A 21,077-nucleotide genomic window follows, 5' to 3' on the forward strand; every position below is an offset into this window, starting at 1 on the left:
GCGTGTGAAATTCTGGAGAACGCTAACTGATCTAGGGCTGAAGATCCAGTCTTGCAATTTTGAATAGCTGACTTGCATGAGGCCAGACTGTAATGTGGATCTGGAACCTAAGACTGAGAGTTGGAGAGCTGGAAGACCTGGGTTAAATGTTAAAAAAACAATTAGAATTTGTGAAACAAAGGAAGTTACCTAGTCCAGCTGGGACTTAAAAGAGGAAGGACGATAGCCTTACAGAGAAGGCAATACAAAATTCAGAATTCTCCTCTAGGAAAGACCAGAAGCAGAAAGACAGTCAGGGATCAAATTTCAAATCCTTTGAAAAATAAAAGATTAAGGAGCTATTCACACTGTAACAAACAGCATGAGCCAACACAATGTCTGGCATCTGAATGGTGGTGTAAGATCTGTAAAGGATTACATCACTCGGCAGGAGTTTGCCAGCAGTAGCAGGTTGTGCCCAGCAGGCTCAAAGAGAATGGCAACGGCACTACTAGCTCAGAGGAGTTCTTTGTAAAAGAATGCAACAGCAAAATGAATGAACGAGTGAAAGAATGAAAGAAAGAATCAAGCATTGTTCTGAAAACAAATGGAATATTTGCTCTCAGGTGGACAAGCCCATGTGATGCGAAAGGCAGCGACACTGGAACTCAGGAAAATCTACAACAGTGGAAGGTGGGCAAGTGAAAATCTGTTCTCATTCTGGTTAGCTAATTGTCGGTAAAGGAGGTGAACTACATAAAGGAAAGTGATAGGGTACAGAATGAGGCAGGATTGTGGGACCATAGCTGGGGGTCTGCAACCCCTATCTGTGCAACAGGGACTGTAAGCATTGGAGTGCTTTAGGCAGGAGTCTAATAGCACATCATTTTATTTTTGCTGTTTTTGCTGTTCACTGTGTATCTCAATGCAAACTGACAGTCTGGCTAGTTGAAAGGAAATGTTCTGAGTCCCTTTAGTAAGACTGCAGTCACAGATTCCTAGAGCAGAGTATTTGCCAGTACCAGCTGCAGATGGCCTATCAGGTTAGCACAGCTGTGAAGCTGGGGGTGGGTGAGAGGACTGATATCTAAGGAGTGAATCCAAAATGGTACAGGGTTCCCTCTAGAGAGGCAAAAATGCAGAAAAACCTGCCATGAGAAGGGTGCCTTTGTAAAGAATTGTGAGGGTACAGAAACAGTGACAGGCCCGGGCACTCAGTTTGAAGATAATCAGCCAGGACTAAGACTGCCAGAGGTCCTGTAAAGTGTTCAGTATTGTTCTGCACAAGACATGGCTTCTCCTGTATTTTCAGAGCAGCTGAGCACTTTTGGGGACTGTCAAGAGGCAGCCACTGCTCTTTAATGAATAAACTGTGTATAAGCCATACCTCCAATGTTAGGTTCACCTACCCCTACCTCCATAAATATCTGACCTGTGCAGCTACTGCAGTTAGATGTCCTATGGTTGCACAGAATAGTGCGCCATGCCATGGCACTCAATTTGACCAGACTTGATCTCAGTGCATGCTATATAGACACTAAACATATGCTGTGTGGGACAGCAGAGGGTTCACTACATTGCCTCAAGCCTCCAAAATCTTTATGCCACTTTTGAGTATAAAGTTCAGCTCACGCTGTATTCACGTTGGTGAAAAATATGAGTTTTTCATCCAGGCTCCACCCTCCCAAAAGTGAAAGTCAATGCCTGTCCCTTGGAAAACGTAGTATTATAAGGGGCTGTGAAAACATAGCAAATGCCACTCAGCCCAGATCTATGGAATGTGTTTCCTTTCCTTAGTTCTGGACTCTTCTTCTGGGGCCTGAACTATGATATCAGAAAAGTCAAGACCCTCTGAGCTCTTAGGTTCAATCAAGTCTGCCTTTCTGATAACTATTACATCAGCTTGGAAGACAGAGGAGATTTACATTCTCATGACAGCTTCTGGGTATGCAATATTTCATAATCACAGGATGTTTGGACCTTATCCAATTTCCAGTTGTCTTGAAGCTCCAAGTAAATCTATCCCTTCCTGGTTTACTTTTTAAACTTTGCCTTACTTCAGAAAAGTAAGATTTCAAATACATGCCATAAGGGTCTTCAGTTTAGCAGAAGAAAAATCATTCTAGAATATGCCAATATTATTCCCAGAAGGAGAGATGAGGAACTTTAAGAGGTTATCCATGACAACTTGATACCAGCCTCAGGGGTTCTGTGGATGCGCCTCAGCTTTCTACCACAGCTCATATAGAGCTCTGTGTGCCTATCTGATGAACCTGTCAACAGCGTACACATTTCCAGAGCAGGTAGGAGGACTTAAAACACACACTTACAAGATACCACTCTTTAGCAAAGCCTTTCATGTCAGAAGTCAGCGCTTTGGGAACATCTTGCAGTCATAACTTAGTCTGTTACTCAACTGCAAGCAATTAGATAACAGTGTGTTAGCCACTAGGAACAGAACTAATTAATGGAGAAAAAAGTAATGGTAACATTTTGAAAAGTGACACCCACACAAAGTTGATAATCCACGTTTCTTCCCTGGTGCCACAGATTCCTACAGCTATGGGATCCTTTAGTGGAGAGGATACTAAAATACGATTTAATCTGCTTCGTGTATTCATATTGTTCTGAGTGGGAATGCAGCCTCAGTTAACACTGCTGGTGAATTCACATGCCCTCCAAGAATGGAATCTGTACAGACAGACTTTCCAAGAACCACAGTTACTGTAAGAAAAAAACTATTTCTTACTGACTGCATCGGGCTGCGGATATGATCAGCTCCAGGTTCTGCCCCAGGGTTGCCCATAAACAAAACAATCTGTTCTGTGAAGCCCTGTCTAAACTCATGCTACTGCAAGTAGGCTAGCAAATGCTTGATAGCAAATGCTGTAAAACACAGCTATTTTCATTAGTCTGTGACATGCGCTTGGACTCTGTTGGATCAACTGCTGACAGAGTCAAGGACCTGACACCAGCCTGGAGGTGGGTTTCCTAATTTTTTTTACTATTTAAGTGACCTAATAGTATCTGAGCTGCAAACCAAAGCAGATGTGATTATCTCAGCTGTCACTGGGATGGAAGTGGCATTGTAAATAGATAGGATCCAGACCACATAGCACTTTAAAGATCCAATTGCAACACTCTGAAATACAAACAGTGACAAATAGGAAACCACTGCAGTCTTTCAAGCATCAATGCAAAGCTTTCAGAAGGACTGTCACCACTGTCAGCTATTTCATTCATTCCTCTGAGTACCATCTTATACTTAGTGTACTGCAAAAGCCCCTCCTTGAAGCTGCATGTTCAGCTTTAACGGTAAATGAGAAGAGGAAACAGCAGGTAGAAAATAAAGTAATTGAACTGCCACAGTTACGGCAGCTGAATCAATCAGAAGTGAAGAGTACATTATGGGCAATGTAGATTTTCTAAAGGATGAATGTTACTGAGAAGGCCAAGGTTAAAAAATGAACATTAAAACCAGATTTAAAGATATAAGCAAAGATTCAGTCAGCCTGAAAGAAATCACATTCACAGGATTAAGTACATACTTAATTGGACTTCTTATACAACGTAGCTTACATCTAAGCAGTTTTCCAATACTGCTAGTAGTCCTCATAGCAGCAGATGTCCTTTGAAACTTTGGATCAGCATCATCCATTGTAGTTAAACCAATCTTCCTATGCAAAACAGTTCCTTTTACAAGATCATAGGGAGTTTGATATCTAAAACAATTAAATAAAACATACATTTTTGCCTATTGTTGTGTATTTATAGGTGACACTGATGCCTACGGCACATCATCTGTAGACAATCTGCTGTAAAGGGGACTCTTCAGGGAGCAAGATGCTTCTTGATGTGAGTAGGACTAGCAACAGTTTTAAAGTAGACTTTAGTAGTAATCAAATCACTGAATTTGCTAGATATCTCTGAATATTGTATGATGTTTGATCTATTTATACAGAAGCCTGTATGAGCTGATTTTTACACACCTCTCCAAAACTGTAAGTTTAAATTCTGGTAAGTCTTTGATATATTTATTAGAACCAGTTAGAAACAGGGATAAATCATTCTATGACACTTCCCTGGAAAGTTTATCTGCCAAAAGCTTCAGCTCTATTAAATAAACTCTTAAGTTACCAGCTGAAAAATTTAAATATGTGTAACATGGCTTCAGAGCCTAATGTTACTCAACTGCTGCAAAATCTGCTAACAATCCAGATAATTCTATTAATGCACCATAGATAATATAATTTTCTTTGTTAATAAATGAAACATGGATCTAAGGAATTCTATACACAAAGATTACAAGGAGAAGGTGTTTTGTTTGTGTGTATTTCTAAGTACAAAATAGAAGAAGGCTTATTTCATTTTGCTTCTCTGAATGAAAAGTAGAGTCACTTTGAAGTGCCAAAGGATATTACTACTCAAGAAAAGTTCAGATAAAATCCTCTGCTTGTCCCAAAAGGGGCACAGATTACATACACTGTGCTGACCTCATTGGCACGGCTGTAATGACTAGAAGAGCTATCCTGTGATAAGAGGATAGCTCAGCCTCTGTGACCAAGTAATTCTTAATCTTTCTGCCACAGCTAAGGAAACTGCAACAAGAAAGTCAGACCCTTTCGCACTGTGGAGATACATCTGTTGAAAAATGAGAGAAAGATTAAAAGCTGCCCCGATTTTAAAGAGTTTTAAAACTAGTTTTCATTGTGTGGTGCAAACATAACCAACAGGATCCTTGCCAAATGTCCAGCTTTAAAACTTTGTCCTCTCTCAGTTTGCAGCTTGAGAGAGAACCTCATGCAGGACAACAGTGGGGAGGAGAGTTAGGTATCTAGAAGCTGGATATCCAGGTCTGTACTAGTTGCACCTTAAAGGTGATGGAGGAAAGGGAAAAGGAGGAACATCCACAGACCAAGTCACCTCATCCTAGGGTAAATGGCTAAAGTAGATCAGATGAACTGCCATATGGAGATGCTTACTGCTGTCCCTTATCTATGTATGCAGCTTTAGGTGACCAGTTATATTTAGGTAGTGAGATGTAGCTCAACCTCAGGGTCCAAGTTATTTTTAAAATAGAACCGAGCCATCTGAGCCTTCCCCACTTACAGTGACACACAAGGGCTCCGGTGACATCCAAGGTTACTGAAAATTTGTAGCTTCCCCACGACTGCAGAGGGACACTTCCAGGACTCAGGGTAAACTGAAATAACCTGACACTCCTTCTAACATCACTTGTCAATTGCTATAGCCAAAATGGTCCCAAACTTTGCTGCTGTCACGGGATACTGTGAAGGGAGATGACATAGGACCATTCTGCCAATCCTATGCGACCTGAAAAACATTCTCGTGAGAGTAAAAATCACTGCTCTAGAGGGCTTTGTTGCCCATTTATATGAAGACAGTTCACATAGGCTGTGGTAGAAGCCAATATCTGTAGTTCAGACATTGCAGTATCAGATCACTAAAGCAGGCTATTCCTTAACATTCTGCACCAATATACTGCCTTGGGCAAAATCCTGTGTCTCTTCCATAGGGTGCTCCAGACCTAATCAACTTTTCCACACTAGAGCTTTCACCACTGCTGCTACACCTGGAGGCGAAATGAGGGTATAGATTGAGAAAAGCTCAGTTTATGCACAGGCTACGGAGGATGGAGGTCTGGCTAGAAATTGCACGCTCTTACAGCAGCTTCCGAGGAGAGCAAGGCACATATGATATTGCCATAGGGCGGCACCAGGAATGGTGCTTACATCCACGCTCAGGGAGCTGACTGTTAAGCTTCATCGGCTCCTCTGGCTTCTAGAACAAAATACTCCTTTAAATGGAAAAGATATAGCCTCAGTTTTCTAGGGCATCCCCTTACTCTGCTTAATAAATCAGTTTTTCATTCTTTCTGTCTAAACTGATAAGGGCTTGTGGACAAGGAATAGATAATTTTGGAAGGTGAAGGTGACACAGGACAAGAATTACTGCTTTTTCACAGGCTTTAGCTATCTCAAACAAAATTATTATCTTTTGTTACTGTTTGATGAATTTTATCTTTTTTAAGCTCATAGTCATAAGCACCATACCCATTTACCTTGGTTCACTGCAGCTCTATAAAATTAAGTGTGATAGACTTTAAAAAATGGACGAAATTCAGACTTCAGGTTCATTTTAGCAGCAAAGTAAAATGTTTGGCTTACAAAACTTGGCTTTCAGTAGGTTGCATGTGTTTCCGTGTTAGGAGTTTCCAGGAAATTATCAGGTTACAATTACAAGAAGTTAAAGCTGCTGCAGCAGAATTGTTAACTGGAAGTCAGAATTTCCTTTACACTATTCCTCTTATGCTTAGTCCTAACTGGAGATCAGTTAATGAGGTGGCTTAAATACTTTGTTTCTTTTCTTCTTCTGTTATGTTATTTTGTTATTTGTGTGATTTATTTCTGATACTAACCTCTATATATTTGTTCTTTGGTTCAGTTCTTCTTTTACCTCATGCTGGATTACCACTTAGATCAGCATTTTCTAACAACCTCCCAGACCATGAAACTCTCTCCTTTAAATTTATTAGAGATATGCCCAATTTTTAAAACAGGTTAAAGACATTTTTTGCATTCCTTTCAAGGCTAAGTAATTACACGGTCAGTAATCTGAAGAGGAATGTAAGCAGGAAAGAGTCTGTGATAAGAACAATAAAAAGGCAGTGCTTGCTCTGAAGAACAAAGCTGAAGCAGACTTCACAAACTAAAGGAAAAGAAGAAAATAAAGCAATCAGTGGATCCAATCAGAAATAACACATAGGGATTTGTCATAAAATAATATAGACAGTGAGGAACTATGAATAACTAGAGCATAATACAAAATCTGAATAAAGAAAAATGGAAACATCATTTAATAAGGTTCAGCAAATAAGGAATCTGGGAATGATACTGCAGCACGTATGGATCCCAAACATAGATATGTACTTCACAAACTCAGATGACCCCTTTTATTAAAATTTAGTCCCAAGGAGATGACACTGTGAGTAAAAACTAACATGGCTGGAATGCTAGCTGAGCTAGCAAGAGTGATAGTGGACAGTTTGTTTAGTCACATCTGTCGGTTATTAAAACGCAGATCCAAAAGACAATAAGGACCAAAGACCTATTTTTCACTGCCCAACATACTACGGAGGTGTTTGCAAAGAAAAATGCAAAGTGCATTTAAAGCAGGAACATTTGTATTTAGTAGCATTTTTCTCAGTGTTATCAAAGGAGTGAGCAACTACACTGAGAAACAGAAACAAAATTTGTGCCAGAAGAAATGGCACACACAACTTTATTTACTTGTATACTGAAATACTTGCAGACTCTCTCTCTCTCTCTAAAATATAAAAATAATATACATGTTTATATGGTTGTTTATATAGTACATGTGAGGTTTACAGATAATTTATTAGAACTTTGTCGCTGTGTAGCCACTGGAGCGTGCCAATAAATCTGTCTCCCTGGGTCTCCTTACGGCTTCGTTAAAATTTGGAATATAAGCCAAGATAGCTTCCAAAGGATTTATCAGTTTAGAGGACAGCTATGACTGCGTTTAGGAGAGAACCTAAGAATGAAGCGGCTCCAGGATGAAAACTGCGTTTGGCAATTTCATCTTCTGGCACAAGAGATTTTTCTACAAAGGGGAGTAACAATTTTCAGTGGAGGAGACGGAACCTTCCGGCGATCAACTTGAATTGCTTCCGCCACTGTACGTAACTGCTTCACTTTCCATGGAATTGAAAGTTTATTTCTTTGGACTTTTCTTCTCTAGTAGAAATATATATCATGTGGATGGATGGATGGGTGAATGGAGTATATATTATTTAAAAATACAAAACATTTCAGTGAACATACTTCTCTCTGTAAGAAAAAACATGCTAGTCACATTGTTTAATAAGCTACTAGAAGGCTCTTAGATGCTATGGTTGCTACAGATAGTACTACACACATTAGGATAGCTGTAGCTTGCAAACAGGCAATAATCTGATCATTTTGTTGACAGGTTATTTTGTTCGCAGATGCAATTAAAACCAACTTCCTCTTCTCTAACTTTCTTCTTCTTTTATATGATTTTTTGAAACAACATAAATGCACACTAAACAGCACATCAGGAAAGCATAGGAAATCAAATCTAAAATTACCTTTTACCTTTGAACACACTCCATGAAAAAGAAGGTTGACAAACCCTCATGAGCTTCCATTCATCATGTTTCACAGTAAAAATAACAGAGAGTAGGCATCTTGAACCTTTCCGTATTGATTCATGTACAGAGATCCTCCTCCAAGATTGTTTTTTCCTCATGCTCAAATGGAACTTCCTGTGGTTCAGTTTCTGCCCATTCCCTCTTGTCCTGTTGCTGGGCACCACGGAGAAGAGGCTGGCCTCATCCTCTTGACACCCTCCCCCCTTCAGATACTTGTACACGTTGATCAGATCACCTCTCAGTCTTCTCTTCTCCAGGCTGAACAGGCCCAGCTCTCGCAGCCTTTCTTCAGAGGAGAGATGCTCCAGTCCCCTCAGCATCTTGGTAGCCCTCCGCTGGACTCCCTCCAGTAGCGCCACGTCTCTCTTGTACTGGGGAGCCCAGAATTGGACACAGTACTCCAGGTGAGGCCTCCCCAGGGCTGAGGGGCAGGATCACCTCCCTCCACCTGCTGGCAACACTCTGCCTCATGCACCCCAGGAGACCGTTGGCCTTCTTGGCCACAAGGCCACACTGCTGGCTCATGTTTAACTTGTCTACCAGCACTCCCAGGTCCTTCTCGGCAGAGCTACTTTCCAGCAGGTCAACCCCCAGCCTGTCCTGCTGCATGGGATTATTCCTCCCTAGGTGCAGGACCCTGCACTTGCCTTTGTTGAACTTCCAGAGGTTCCTCTCCGCCCACCTCTCCGGCCTGTCCAGGTCCCTCTGAAGGGCAGCACAGCCTTCTGGTGTGTCAGCTACTTCTCCCAGTTTTGTACCATCAGCAAACTTGCTGAGAGTGCACTCTGTCCCTTCCTCCAGGTCATCGATGACTAGATTGAACAAGACTGGACCCAGGACTGACCCCTGGGGGGGTGCTTAACAGCTACACAGATTCAATCTACTCTTGTAGGAAATTGGAGTTTTCTCTAGATAGTCTTGGACCATACCAATTTCTTCAGTATTCACCAGTAAAATCTCTCTGAACAGGACTTCCTTTACAGGCAGTCAACAAACACCACTCTGGGGCTGTATCCCACTACGGGTATCACCTCAGATAAGCTGCACTGGGAAAAAACTATCCTGTAACTGATGGCAGCAAATGTTCCAGTAAAGAACAACAAATTTAAAAGGTTTCAAATTTAAAAGGTTTCAGATTATCATTTGAATGATTATTTTGATTAGATGCTGCTTTTAGGTAGCATTGTACCAAGTTATAATTGCAAAAAGCTTTATAAAAGTCATATAGTCCAGTACTGATTAAGTTCATCTTTATTTCTTGGAAAATGTTTGACTTTTTCCTTTTATTATAATGATGTTATAATGATTTTAACATTCTGTTTTATGATTTTTATTTACACTGTATCCACAAATTCACTCTTGCAGCTGTTCCTCATGTGATTTTTTTCTAGTAGTTTCATTGTGGCTGTGCATGTGAATAAGGCTTATTGTTGTTAACGTATACCATTAGAGTCTACAAATATGCAAAAATTATAAAGGCACAGGAAACTTTCAAATCCTTCAAATAATTTCTTTTGTTTCAGGACAGTTTTTTTTTAAGATTGTCTGATAGCTATCTAAAAATAGCTTTAAAAGTTAAAAAACTGTTTCCACTGATTTACATTAAGTCAAACAAAGGATAGCAAGGCAAACCTTAAGCCCATAGAAATCAGCAATTATGCAGCTAATAAAAATAAATATTGTATAGATTATTTTATTACTGGGTTTTATTTATGACAGTATAATTAGTATAATTATTATAAATGACAGTCAGATGAATTGGCAAGGAAGAAAGCACAGTAATCATTAACAAGACTATTATTTTGGAGTACCTATTCATACTGGAGTAACAAGCCCCTAAATACACTACTGTAATGGATACTAGACATGCACATAGTATCAGAAAATTCTGTTCTCCTTCTCTTGTGAGGAGCAAATGATGAAAATTGCTGCCTTTTGCCAACAAAGATCTCTGCTGCATGAATTATTTTGCCATGGAAATAAGATTTGTGAGCTTGTGGACTCATATCACTGTGAACACTGCTTGATCATTTCAGCTGAATAGAGCTCACACCATATTGTTTCTCAGCTCATGTTTTGGAATCTATATATAAACTGACCTTGAAACAAGGAACGTTTTCTCAAATTCTTAGTATAACAAAAATTTACCTACCCAGAATGAAATAAATGGAAGCTATGCCAAATTAAGTGAATAAACAGCCAAGGCAAGAATGGAGGATTTGCTATTGTAAAGGGTGCTTCGAATTACAGTATCTGCAGGAGACCTTGTGGGGACTTTTATGTGTTAGGGGAATATCACCCATGTTTTTCATGCTGGTCTTAGCATAAGGTAGGTGGGGAGTCACAAATATTAGCACTGAAAGAAGTATATAACTGGTTTGCGAAATCAGGGGTGTAGTCTCCAAATAATAAATACTGTATCAGGAACATTGAAGAATTAAATTGCCAGAATCATTCTGCAGTTTTAATGGAAACTTCTTTGACAACATGTGAAAAACTTCTATCTACGATAAGAAATCTATGAATCAGCATACAGTCGGGCTTAGCTGGAAATCTCCATCACTATTGAGCAGAAAAGTCCTCTTCTGAAGGCTACAGCAACCTGTAGGCTGATACAACAGTAAGATCCATCCCACAGTATGTATTTAAGCTGCCACTGGTAGTCGTGACCTGACATGAGACCTCTCCTAGAAGTGCACAGCAACACTAGACAGTAGTTTAATGAAAGTTGTGATGATAAGAATACATTGAAAATTGTAGCATTAAACTCTAAATTGTTTAAAAATCTGAGTTAGTTACGTTGTTACAAAACCTTATGTATCCATTTTTAATTCTGTTACATGTAGTTTCCATTAATTCAGAATAACCCAAACTATCTACACTGGGTTTAGACAAAACTAAATAATGTAAAACAAATTCACAGTAGCTACTCAAAGCTCTGCAGTAATTTCTTAACAGATTTAAAGTCAAACATTTGTTGTACACCCTTGAAAACAGAACAAAATTAAGTGGAAGTCGGCTCACTTTATATTACCAACTCTACAAAAGTTGTTACTAATATGCATGGGTAAGTTCTTATCACTAACATTGAAGAAGGAATATTATCCCTGAAACGTGAATTAAACGGATTACTCAAAGAAGTGTCATAATTGTCTTATGAGTCAGTGGAAAAAAAACAGGAAGTGAATTACTCTGTATCCTACTGAACTTGCATAGGAATTTATTTACATAGAACTATAATTATCCTAGTTAGAATTTGACCAGGGCACGAGAGTTAACGCTTTTTTAAAGCAGAGGTAGTGTCAACTCTCCTGTCCTGGCCAGGAGCAGAAGCTATATTTATACAGAAAAAGGATGATTAGTTGGTTATATTAATCCTAGAATACTCCCACTGAACATCAGAAACGACATTTGAAAATATGAACATTTAGAATTGCGTCTGAATGTATAATAAGATTACAGTGCACTTACATGATTCTTCCTTAAGTTTCTATTGGCAGGGTTACAACAATTAAGCTTAAAACACAGAGTTCCATTGAACCCAATTACATCATTCTGTGAAGCGGGTATGCATGTAATTTTATGAACAACAGTAACATGTTGCGAATACTTTATTTAGAAACTTCCACCAGATCTTATTGTCCTTCACCACATGACACACACAGTTTTCCAGGTAAGGCAATAACAGATTTTTTTTTGTATTTCCACTTATGAGCAACTGAGATAGAAATATATGTACACGCTCTTTCTTACAAGCAGAATGGAAGGAAACAATATCAATGAAATTTAGGATGTATCTGCTCAGTGGAAATACATATTTCCTCTATCTTGCTCTAGATACCCAGTTTCCGGTATTTGAAATTAGGACAAATAAAAGACTTTGTAGATCTGGGGGCACTCTCTGATAAAAAATGATTATACTTATCTTAAGAACGAGTATGTTGAGTTTCAAAGGTTATATCAGTATTGCATCATCAAAGTAATTCATAAATGTACAGATTTTTATGTTTCTGTATTGCCACACTCTGATATATTCCACTGGGGAAAAAAACTAAACTAAAAATTGCTATTCAGAAATATTTGTATGAGCTGCTTGTATAATATTTGGGAGTGATAGATTAGCAGTATTGGGAAAAAAGCAATCTCAGCCAGAGGCAGAAAAATCACTCCATTATTTCTTTCAATCATTGAGAAAATTTTAAAAAGGGGCTCAGATAAACCTACTCCAGCACATCACTGAACGTGTTAGTATGTTTGAATATGCTAAGAAATCCATCCATTAGCAGTCTTGTTTCACTTTAACTAAGTATACAGAACTAGTAGGTCACTTAAAAATGAAATAATGATCAAGTGCTATCAAAATGTAGCTTTTTATGTTTCTGCCTTTTAGAGCACAAAAAAGGAGTATCTATATGTGTCTTTTCTAGATTTTAAGATCTAATTCTAAGTTGTTTATTGTTTTTAAAACCTCCAGACTGCCTGTGGATCTAACATTTAGTGAGTACTCCCTTACTTTCTCCATTCTTTTAGCACTTAGAACAACCGCATCATTTGTTACAATTTGGTGGCCATTAGCTGTCAGCTCTTTCCTTTTCCTAATTGAATGGATTTGAAGACCAGAAAGGATATTATGATCATGTAGCTTTACCTCAATAATAATATAAGCCAAGGAATTTTATAAAGTGAACTCTGCTTTGAGCCCATAATCTGAGGGATGACTTAGAGCCCAGTGTCTGGAAAAGATATTCAATCTTAAATCAGAATTCAGTTGATAGAGTCTAGTGAGCTCTTAGGGAAATCATACCACACAACTCTTCTTGTAGCTAAAAGAAAAGCATCTTATGCTTATTCTAAACTAGCATAATTTCACCTGCTAGTTACAGGTTCTCACTGTGCTTGCATCTGATAGATTAAAGAGCCTTTTAATATTTGAAACCTTCTTCCCTTGGAAATCCTAGTACATTATGATCAAGCTTTTTTGTATGCTAAACAGACGCTTCTTCAGTCTCTCAATGCATGGCAGATTTTCCCGGCTTTTTCAATTTGCCAAATATCTGTTTAAAATTTAATACAGTATTTCAATAATAGTTTGATGAAAGCCATGTTATTACTACTTCTTAATACTCCTCTGCTTCTAAATCCAAAATTTGCACCATAACCATGAATCTTTTAGAGCTCTTCATAACCACACTACAATGTTTTTATAATGTGACTTATATTCTTTTTCCTTAGATGCATTTGCACTTATCTTCATTAAAACAAACACTTCAGTAAGTTCCACTTTCCAAAAAATCCAGGCTCCACTTCAGAATTAACATCTCCCTATAAATATTTACTACCACATTAATTTCTTTACATTCACAAATTTATTACATTTATTAGTAATGATTTAATATTTTCTTTACATAAGGTAATGAAGATATCGAACAGGAGTGGAGTAAATCCAAACCCTTATTATACTTCGCTGAACAGGTCTCCATTCAGTGATTCTTTCCAAGGTACAATTACTTACGAGATTTTAGCTAATTTCTTACTCATGTAAATAAAACTCATGTTGTTGGCTTTATATAACACTTCAACTAGAATGCTGTGCAGCATAATGTCTTCAAAGGAGCTTAAAATCTATACTGTTACCTTTGGCTAAGTGAAATACTAAACCCCCTTAAACAATAGGCATAAAGTTTGCCAGAGATTCTTGTTAAGTTATTTTACCTATAATAATCTTGTTTTAGTTTTCCAAATATGGGCAGAAAAGTAGATTCTCTCTTCCACTTCTGGAACTGTCAAAGATAGGTTGATTACGAGTATGAATGATTCAGAACTCCTAAGCAAATTCTCATAAAATTCTGGGACATCATTTAGTTGGCCCTGAAAGTTTAAAAGTTTTTACCTTTATCTTTGGCTATTTAGTGTCCTTCCTAGGAAGTGACTGAATAAAGCATATGCAATTAGATCCATAAACTACAATTCCATCATCCAGTGTTCTAATAAAAAATATGCTTATTGTGTGTCGGCACTGTTACTGAAAGTTGTAATATTTCAAAGTAGTACGGAAATTACGTCACTGTTAGGATTTTTTTCTTTGTTGATCCTGACTTTTTTGTAGATTCATTCTCATTTTTCTTTAGGCAGTGAGCCAAAATTTTTCATTCATATACTTAACCGCTATTATTCATTTTCATTGTTTCCCAACTGCTAATTTACAATTTCTGCTTTTCAACTTCCATGTTTTTTCCCTTTGTTTTATATACATTTTAACTATTGCTTTCATTTTCTGTCTTAAACTGAATGTATTATTGCTGAAAAAAAGCTTCGATGGTGGTGGAAATGTCATCTTTTGGGTATTTTGTATAATGTTCCTAAATAACCTACCATTTACTCATTTGGTGTATTTTTTTCTATATAGCTCTATCTATACAGATATCCTTCAGAATTTTTTTCAGGTTTGGAACACTGTCCCTTTTCCAGCAAAGCTGCATAATATATACAGGAAATATTTATGCATGACAGATTTGGCTAGGTTTTGCCATTTGACACTTAATGCAGCTATTAATTCAGTAGAGTACTCATCTTTTTTTGTCAGAACTGCGACTAACATAAAAGCGCTTTGACAACAACATATGATTTTATTTTCGAAAACAGTCATCTATTATTTATATAAAATGTAAAGCATGTTTACTTGTGGGAGATTGAGATCTGAACATACGCTACACTATACTACAGATTGGGGGTGGGGGGAAGCTGATCCTAGAATAGCTCATTCTAGTTACTCTAGATAAGAGTTTACATAGCTGCTCATCCATTTCTGTATTCAGACAACGTATGTGTCCCAATAGTTTTCAGTTTTCTCTTTTATCAGCTGGAACTTTGACTCAAAAACGCGCCAGGTCTTGGATTTGTGAATCAAGAACTCTACAACAGTTAAGAGGGTGTCTCCAATGAGCCTCCCTAGTCTCCCTTTCTGCCTACCTTGTCTTTCCTGAAGAGAGTGCGAACAGTAATACAAACACTCAAGCTGTGACAGACACCTCACAAAAATCTTATCTTCATACATTTGAATAAACAAGTCTTGGATACAGGTCTGCAAAGAATTTCATGACATGGATTAACGCAGAAAGATCCTTCACCTTCATAATTCCTTCAGTGTAAGCTATACATTTGTGTATTTGGACTTTTTATTCCCCAGCTTCCTGAAAGAATTTCCTCGACCATTTGGAATCTTATTAGCAACAGATGCATTTGTGAAGCATCCCAAAAAGCAGGCCTCTTTTGTGGTAGGTATTTTTTGAGCGCACAGTCTCAAAAACAATAAGCTCATGAAATGGTTTTCACATATTACCTGAAATCACATTTTTTCCCTTGTCTGTGGCATTGAATTGCTCCCTCCATTACTGGTGAAATATATACAGTTCAATGAAAGTGTATATAGAGCTTACAGTAGTTCATATAAAAGACTGTACTGCTATGTAATAGTTTATATATAAAGACCCCTAAAAAAAATAAAAGGTGTACAAACTCTAATGATCACAAATGCTCCACAGACTCATACTGTGTCTATGGCCATGTAACTGCTGAGTTTAGCAGTCCTGCTGATCGGTTTCTCAGACAGGCTTCACATTAATTAAAATCTTCTATAAACACTTTTGTACAATTGAGTTCATGTATGCAACTTTATTTATGAATGGAATCTCTCTATTTGTAACAAGCAAATCGCATACAAGAGGTAAAGCGAAAGGTTAAAAATGAAGCTTAATCAGACCGTAGGTGCAGAACCGTTAATTACGAGCGCAAACAGAACTTTTCAAAAAGGTGAATTTCGCGTGCGGTAGCTTCAACACTGATTTCACCACTTTTAAAATGTCTTGCCACATCGCACGCTTAAATAAAAGCGCATATGCATATATATGCGTATAGACATAATTAAGGGAATTTGCCACTGCTCACACATGAGGGAAGGAGGCGAGGCAGAGCCCCCGCGGCCGGGCACCACCCGGCAGCCGGCACCGAACGTAACGGGCGGTGATCTACCCCGCCTCGCCCTTGGGACACAGCGGCGGCGGCACCGGTCGCTCCTAGGGCCTCGGCGCCTTCCCCCGGGCAGCACCAAACTCTCGGACTTGGAGCCCAACAGACCTGCGCTTACCGCCTCGTCTGCGGGCCCCCGGCACAAACAGAGCTGCCGAGAGGGCCGCCTTCATCATGCCGCCGCCGCCTTCCGCCTTCATCATGCCGCCGCCGCCTTCATGCCGCCCCTCCTCAGAGGGCGGGGCCGCTGCCCGGCAGCGGCGGCAACTTCCGGCTCCGTCCCGCCCCGCCCCTCACCTTGGCCTCGGCTGCCGCTAAGCCAATGAGGGTGGGGAGAGGCGGCCGGGCAGGTAACCAAAGGCCCAATCAGAAAGCCCACCCGCTAACAGGTGGGGGCGGGGCCTCGCCGTGCCCTGCGTGCGCCGCCCCGCCCCTTTCGCCCCGCTCGCGGCTGCACCAATGGGGCGCGGCGACATCACCGGCTCACTCCTCCTCCTCCTCCCTCCCCCTCTTCCCCCCCCCCTCCCCGCCTCGGCCGGCGGCGGGTGTGTTTGGAGGTGGGAGGGCGGCGCGCGCGCGCGCCGGGAGCACGGGCTAACTCCGAGGGGGGAGGGGCTACCTGACAGGAGCGGCGCGAGCCCGGCCGGCGCCGGCTGCGACACCAACGGCCAGCGGCGCCCGCCCTGCGCTCCCCTCCCCCCACTACTCCCCCCCCCTACCCCTCCGCCCCAAACCGCCGCCCGGGGCATGAAGGTCCGCCCGGGAGCCGCGCCGTGAGCGGAGCGGGGAGCGGGTAGCCCGGGCCGGGTTTGTGGCCGGCGGAGCGCGGAGGAGGCCATGGCCCTAGCGGCTCCGGAGACTCGGAAGTTCACGCGGGCGCTGAGCAAGCCCGGCACGGCGGCCGAGCTACGGCAGAGCGTCTCCGAGGTGGTGCGCGGCTCCGTCCTCATGGTGAGTGCGGGGAGGGGGGGAACCGCCGCCGGCCGGCCGGCGCGCCCGGGCCCCTCCCCGCTGCTCTGGGCCGCTTCCCGGCGGCGGGTTGCGCGGCGGCTTGTGGCCTGCGGGGTGGGGAGGAGAGGGGGGAGAGCAGCGTCCCGCCGCCGGGGCCGCGCAGGAGGGGACGGAGCCTTTGATCCTTTCCGGGCCCGCCCGGGCTGTCACGGCGCGGGGGTCGGAGCGGCGCTTACGGCGCTTCGCTTCGCCTTGGGGCTGCTGCGGGGTCGGCGCCGGGGCAGCCGGAGGCACCCCAGGGGCGGAGGCGCTCCCGGCGGCAGCGGCACCCAGGGCGCCATGGGATGCGGCGCCTGGCGGGCACGGCTGGGCGCTGCCGGCGGCGCAGCGCCCTGGCGGGCGCTCCCGCTCCTGCTCCTGCTCCCGCCCTGCTGTGTGCTGCAAACTTCTCCCCGGTCACCGCGAGTTTCTTCGGCGAGAGGTGTTGCGGGGAACTTGGAGCAAGCGGAGCTCTTTGGGAAGCTGCGGCTCCCCTGAAACCTTCCTCGCTGTAGCCTTGCCTCACTGGCAAGGTGCCTCGCCTCTCAATATGTGTGTTTTTGGGGGCTTTTGTCTCGTGAAAAGCAGGCTTATGCCTGGGATGCAGGGAGAGGCCTGTGTGCCTCCTTTTTTCCTCCACCTGTAAAACGGGTAGAGTTGATACTTTGCCTTCATCGAAGTGCTTCAGTGTGTGTGTGAAAATAATGGTATAAAAAGTGAATTTTCACATTATTGCTGTCTGTTCACTTTACAAAATTAAAATACATTTTTTGTTGTGTTGAGTGTATCACACAGAATGATAGATGAGTACTGGCAAGTCTAGCAGGAATGGTTTCATATATTTTGCTTGTCCACACTGTGCCTGTGCTAGCATGGGGTATATGTTCTTTCCAGTTCACAGTTTTGCTCATTAGTTAAATTTAACTGCTGAAAGTGAATTTGTGCTAGGGTGCAACTGTAAACTGGGGCAGAGGGACCTAGAGAGACGTATATTCTTTCTGCCTGGCTGTACGCAGGTGATGACATCTTTAACAGCGTAAGCAAGATTTTTCAGAGCTTCTCTTTGGAGCTCTTATTCATAGTATATGTTTGTTTTCTATGTGGTTTTGTTATCTCCAAGGGGAATGCTTTAATAAGTATTTGCCCTGTGTAAGTAGGGAGTTTTCAGTGATGGGGTTCCTGACACTGGAAGCTGATCTGTTGTTGGCTTTTTCACTCTTGTTGGCACTAAATGTGATCTTCTCCAACTTTTGTGTACTGCTCATCAGAACGTATAATTTGTCTTGTCATGATCAGGTGTTGTGAGAGTAGTGAACACTGTAGCTGTAATTTAAAGAAAAATAACCTTTCTTTATTTAAATGATTGCTCTATAGTTAAGTTACTTTTTATTTAAGTGTGATTTAAAGAGTATGTAATAGAAGACTTAATATTTAAGGGTCCACCTGAAAAATGACAGCTTTCTGCCAGACACTAGTACATCAACATGTAATGTGTATCTACTATGCATTACCTTCTCCAGAGATCAGGTCTTTCAAGGGAAGAGTAGAAGAACAGTATATATATTCAACTCTTTTTTTGTACTGAAGGAGCATGAAATGGACTTAAGTATTTTCATGCCACAAGTAAATGTTTCTTTTGAAATAGTCATCAACCCCTACCCCCAAAAGAGTGTTTTTCTTCATTTGCTTATAACGGGTTTCTCTGAGATGAGTGGGAAAATATTTATCTGATTTTTTTAATTCATTCAGGTTGATAAAATACATGAGTGTGTGGGTATTCATTAATGTTCAAGATATTTTTGCAACAACAGCAGAATGTTCTGCAGAATTTTAGGGAGGTGAAAGAGGTGACTATAGACAGTGAGAAAGTGGAGTACTGGATTGTGGATCCACAATCTTATTGTGGATATGGTCTTCTATCACTATTTTAAGCAGCAAAAATAGTGACTTACTGTTCACAGCAGGTTTGCAATCTTTTGCATTAGCTTGATGTATAGAACAAATTTCCCATCTCTCTGCGTGCAGTTTTGTGCTGAAGTTCACCTTCCTGTTTCAACCATATTTTGCCCCTGCTGTTATGTCCTCCCTACAGTCCCAAATACTGTTCACATCATCACTGAGCGCCTCTGTTCTTGTTCCTACCTTGTTTAACTCTTGTAATAAAAGGCTAGTGATCTCAGGTGTTCCTTTATTTATAAGCTGGATATCTTTCTCCTTTGAATTTGCTGTGACTCTTCCTGTTGAGCACTGTGATGTTTGGAATGAAACTGTACTGTTTTTCTTTTCAAAAAGAAGGAGTTTAGGTGGGGATAGTATTTTACTCTGCTACAACAGAATTTTTAAAAAGATTTACATCTATGAGTCTGACCTGCTTCTGAGCTGTTGAAGTTTCTAAGCTTTATTATCCGAAAGGATATCTTAGGCTGATAGGAATACAGCATTCTTAACAGTATTGTAATAGTTGTAAATATGCTAGTTAAGATGTCTTTATTTAAAGAAAAAATAACCTACTTTTTTTCCTAAGCTGCCTCTAAAAGCTATTTGATAAATCACCCTCCAGGATTTTTTTTATTTTGAACTTGGTTGTCAGCAAAATGTCTTGCTTAAAACATTGCTCAGCACTGATAACTAATGTGATCTTACTGTCATCACTTGCTTGTGAACAATTACTGAAGCTTTCCAGTACTGGAAAAATACTGAAACTGCTGTCCATTGTCTAGGCTTGCAGTGTAGAATCTGGAGATAGGAAACAATGAGCTCAAGCTAGCTGTTGGTGCATGATCTGTTCAGATGTGTACAACCAAATATTGCTTCAGAGTGTACATCTCTGCATCAAAGTCTACTGAAACGTGATGGAAATCATCCAGTCTTTATTAACAGCAGGAGACAGAGGTGAACTACTAATACCTTTAGATTCTACAACTTGTTTTTGTGGCTGGTGTTTATCAGTTCCATCTATTTTTACCATCAACACTACAGTCAGTATTCTTGATATACTTAAGACAAATGCATTTGACATCTTTCAATGAGGTTTATTAGATAGCATTTCATAAAATATGCTTGTCTTTTCTGCTTTGTAAATATTTCTACGATCATATTCATGGCAAAGGATTGAAAATAGCGTGTCATTGGGATAGCACAATGTATCTTACATTTTCAGATTGCTCTTCAGTGGAACAAAAGTCAGATTTTTCAGCCGACTGAGAGAATAAATAGCTTTGCTGAGTAGTAAAAACCAACCAACCAACCAACCAAACCAAAAACCTCACTAAGCAGATGTTGCTTGTCAAGCTAGTTTTAATCACAGAATTAAGCAAGCTATCCTGTCAACATTTAACATCCCATGTGTTCTTTCTGTTTGATTTAGTTTACCGAACTAACAAGTGCGGTTTGTTTGGCTGAGCTGAAAACTTATTGTTTGGCAATGAGCTTCTCAAACTGATAAACAGCATATAATATGTATCTTGATTGTTTGGGTTCATTTTTTGCTATTTTATGCATGACAGTAGCATCCTTGCTGAGAAGGGTCTTCCTATGCATTGCTGATATTGTTTTGTTTTAGACTAGCCATGTGACTTAATTGTGGTGACTGTGGCCACCCTAAGAACCTGACAAGTCTCTCTCTTAAACCAGCAATTTTATCGAGAGTAAATTCCAATGGAATTTTAGCATTCATGCACACTTAGAAGTGGTGTAATTGTTTTAAGTGGTGATGAATTATCTAAAACATGTTATTTACAGATCAGTAGGACTTTGAGAGGGATATCGCGTGCCTCATTAAATGCTATGTTAATGATAAATTATCTCAGTGACAAAATAATGCAGTCTGCTCTCTGTAAAATTAAGGTTACACTTCAGGATAGATAAA

At 40.6% G+C, this 21,077-nt stretch overlaps 1 protein-coding gene and 1 long non-coding RNA gene across 8 annotated transcripts in view; both read left to right on the top strand.

The window, feature by feature from the left end:
* The first annotated feature begins 438 nt into the window (after nt 1–438).
* Nucleotides 439–16,447, top strand: LOC138064696 (uncharacterized). 5 transcript variants are annotated; one of them, XR_011137937.1, is made up of 6 exons: nt 439–672; nt 3,754–3,834; nt 3,941–7,698; nt 11,814–12,691; nt 13,605–13,692; nt 15,054–16,447. It is a non-coding gene; the product is annotated as an uncharacterized lncRNA (long non-coding RNA). The 5 variants fall into 5 exon arrangements; XR_011137941.1 differs by having other exon boundaries at nt 11,814–11,867; nt 12,669–13,692; XR_011137938.1 differs by having other exon boundaries at nt 3,941–3,996; nt 6,445–7,698; nt 11,814–13,692.
* Nucleotides 16,448–16,821: 374 nt separating this feature from the next.
* The window catches only part of DOCK9 (dedicator of cytokinesis 9), a 136,463-nt gene continuing 132,207 nt past the window's right edge, over nt 16,822–21,077 (top strand). For all 3 annotated transcript variants that reach the window (XM_068928500.1, XM_068928520.1, XM_068928527.1), the window contains exon 1: nt 16,822–17,170. In XM_068928500.1, coding sequence (XP_068784601.1) covers nt 17,057–17,170 — 114 coding nt within the window. In that variant the 5' untranslated portion in view covers nt 16,822–17,056. The remainder of the gene's footprint in view (nt 17,171–21,077) is intronic.

Source organism: Struthio camelus, chromosome 1 (genome assembly GCF_040807025.1).
Source record: "Struthio camelus isolate bStrCam1 chromosome 1, bStrCam1.hap1, whole genome shotgun sequence".
Taxonomy (NCBI): Eukaryota; Metazoa; Chordata; class Aves; order Struthioniformes; family Struthionidae; genus Struthio; species Struthio camelus.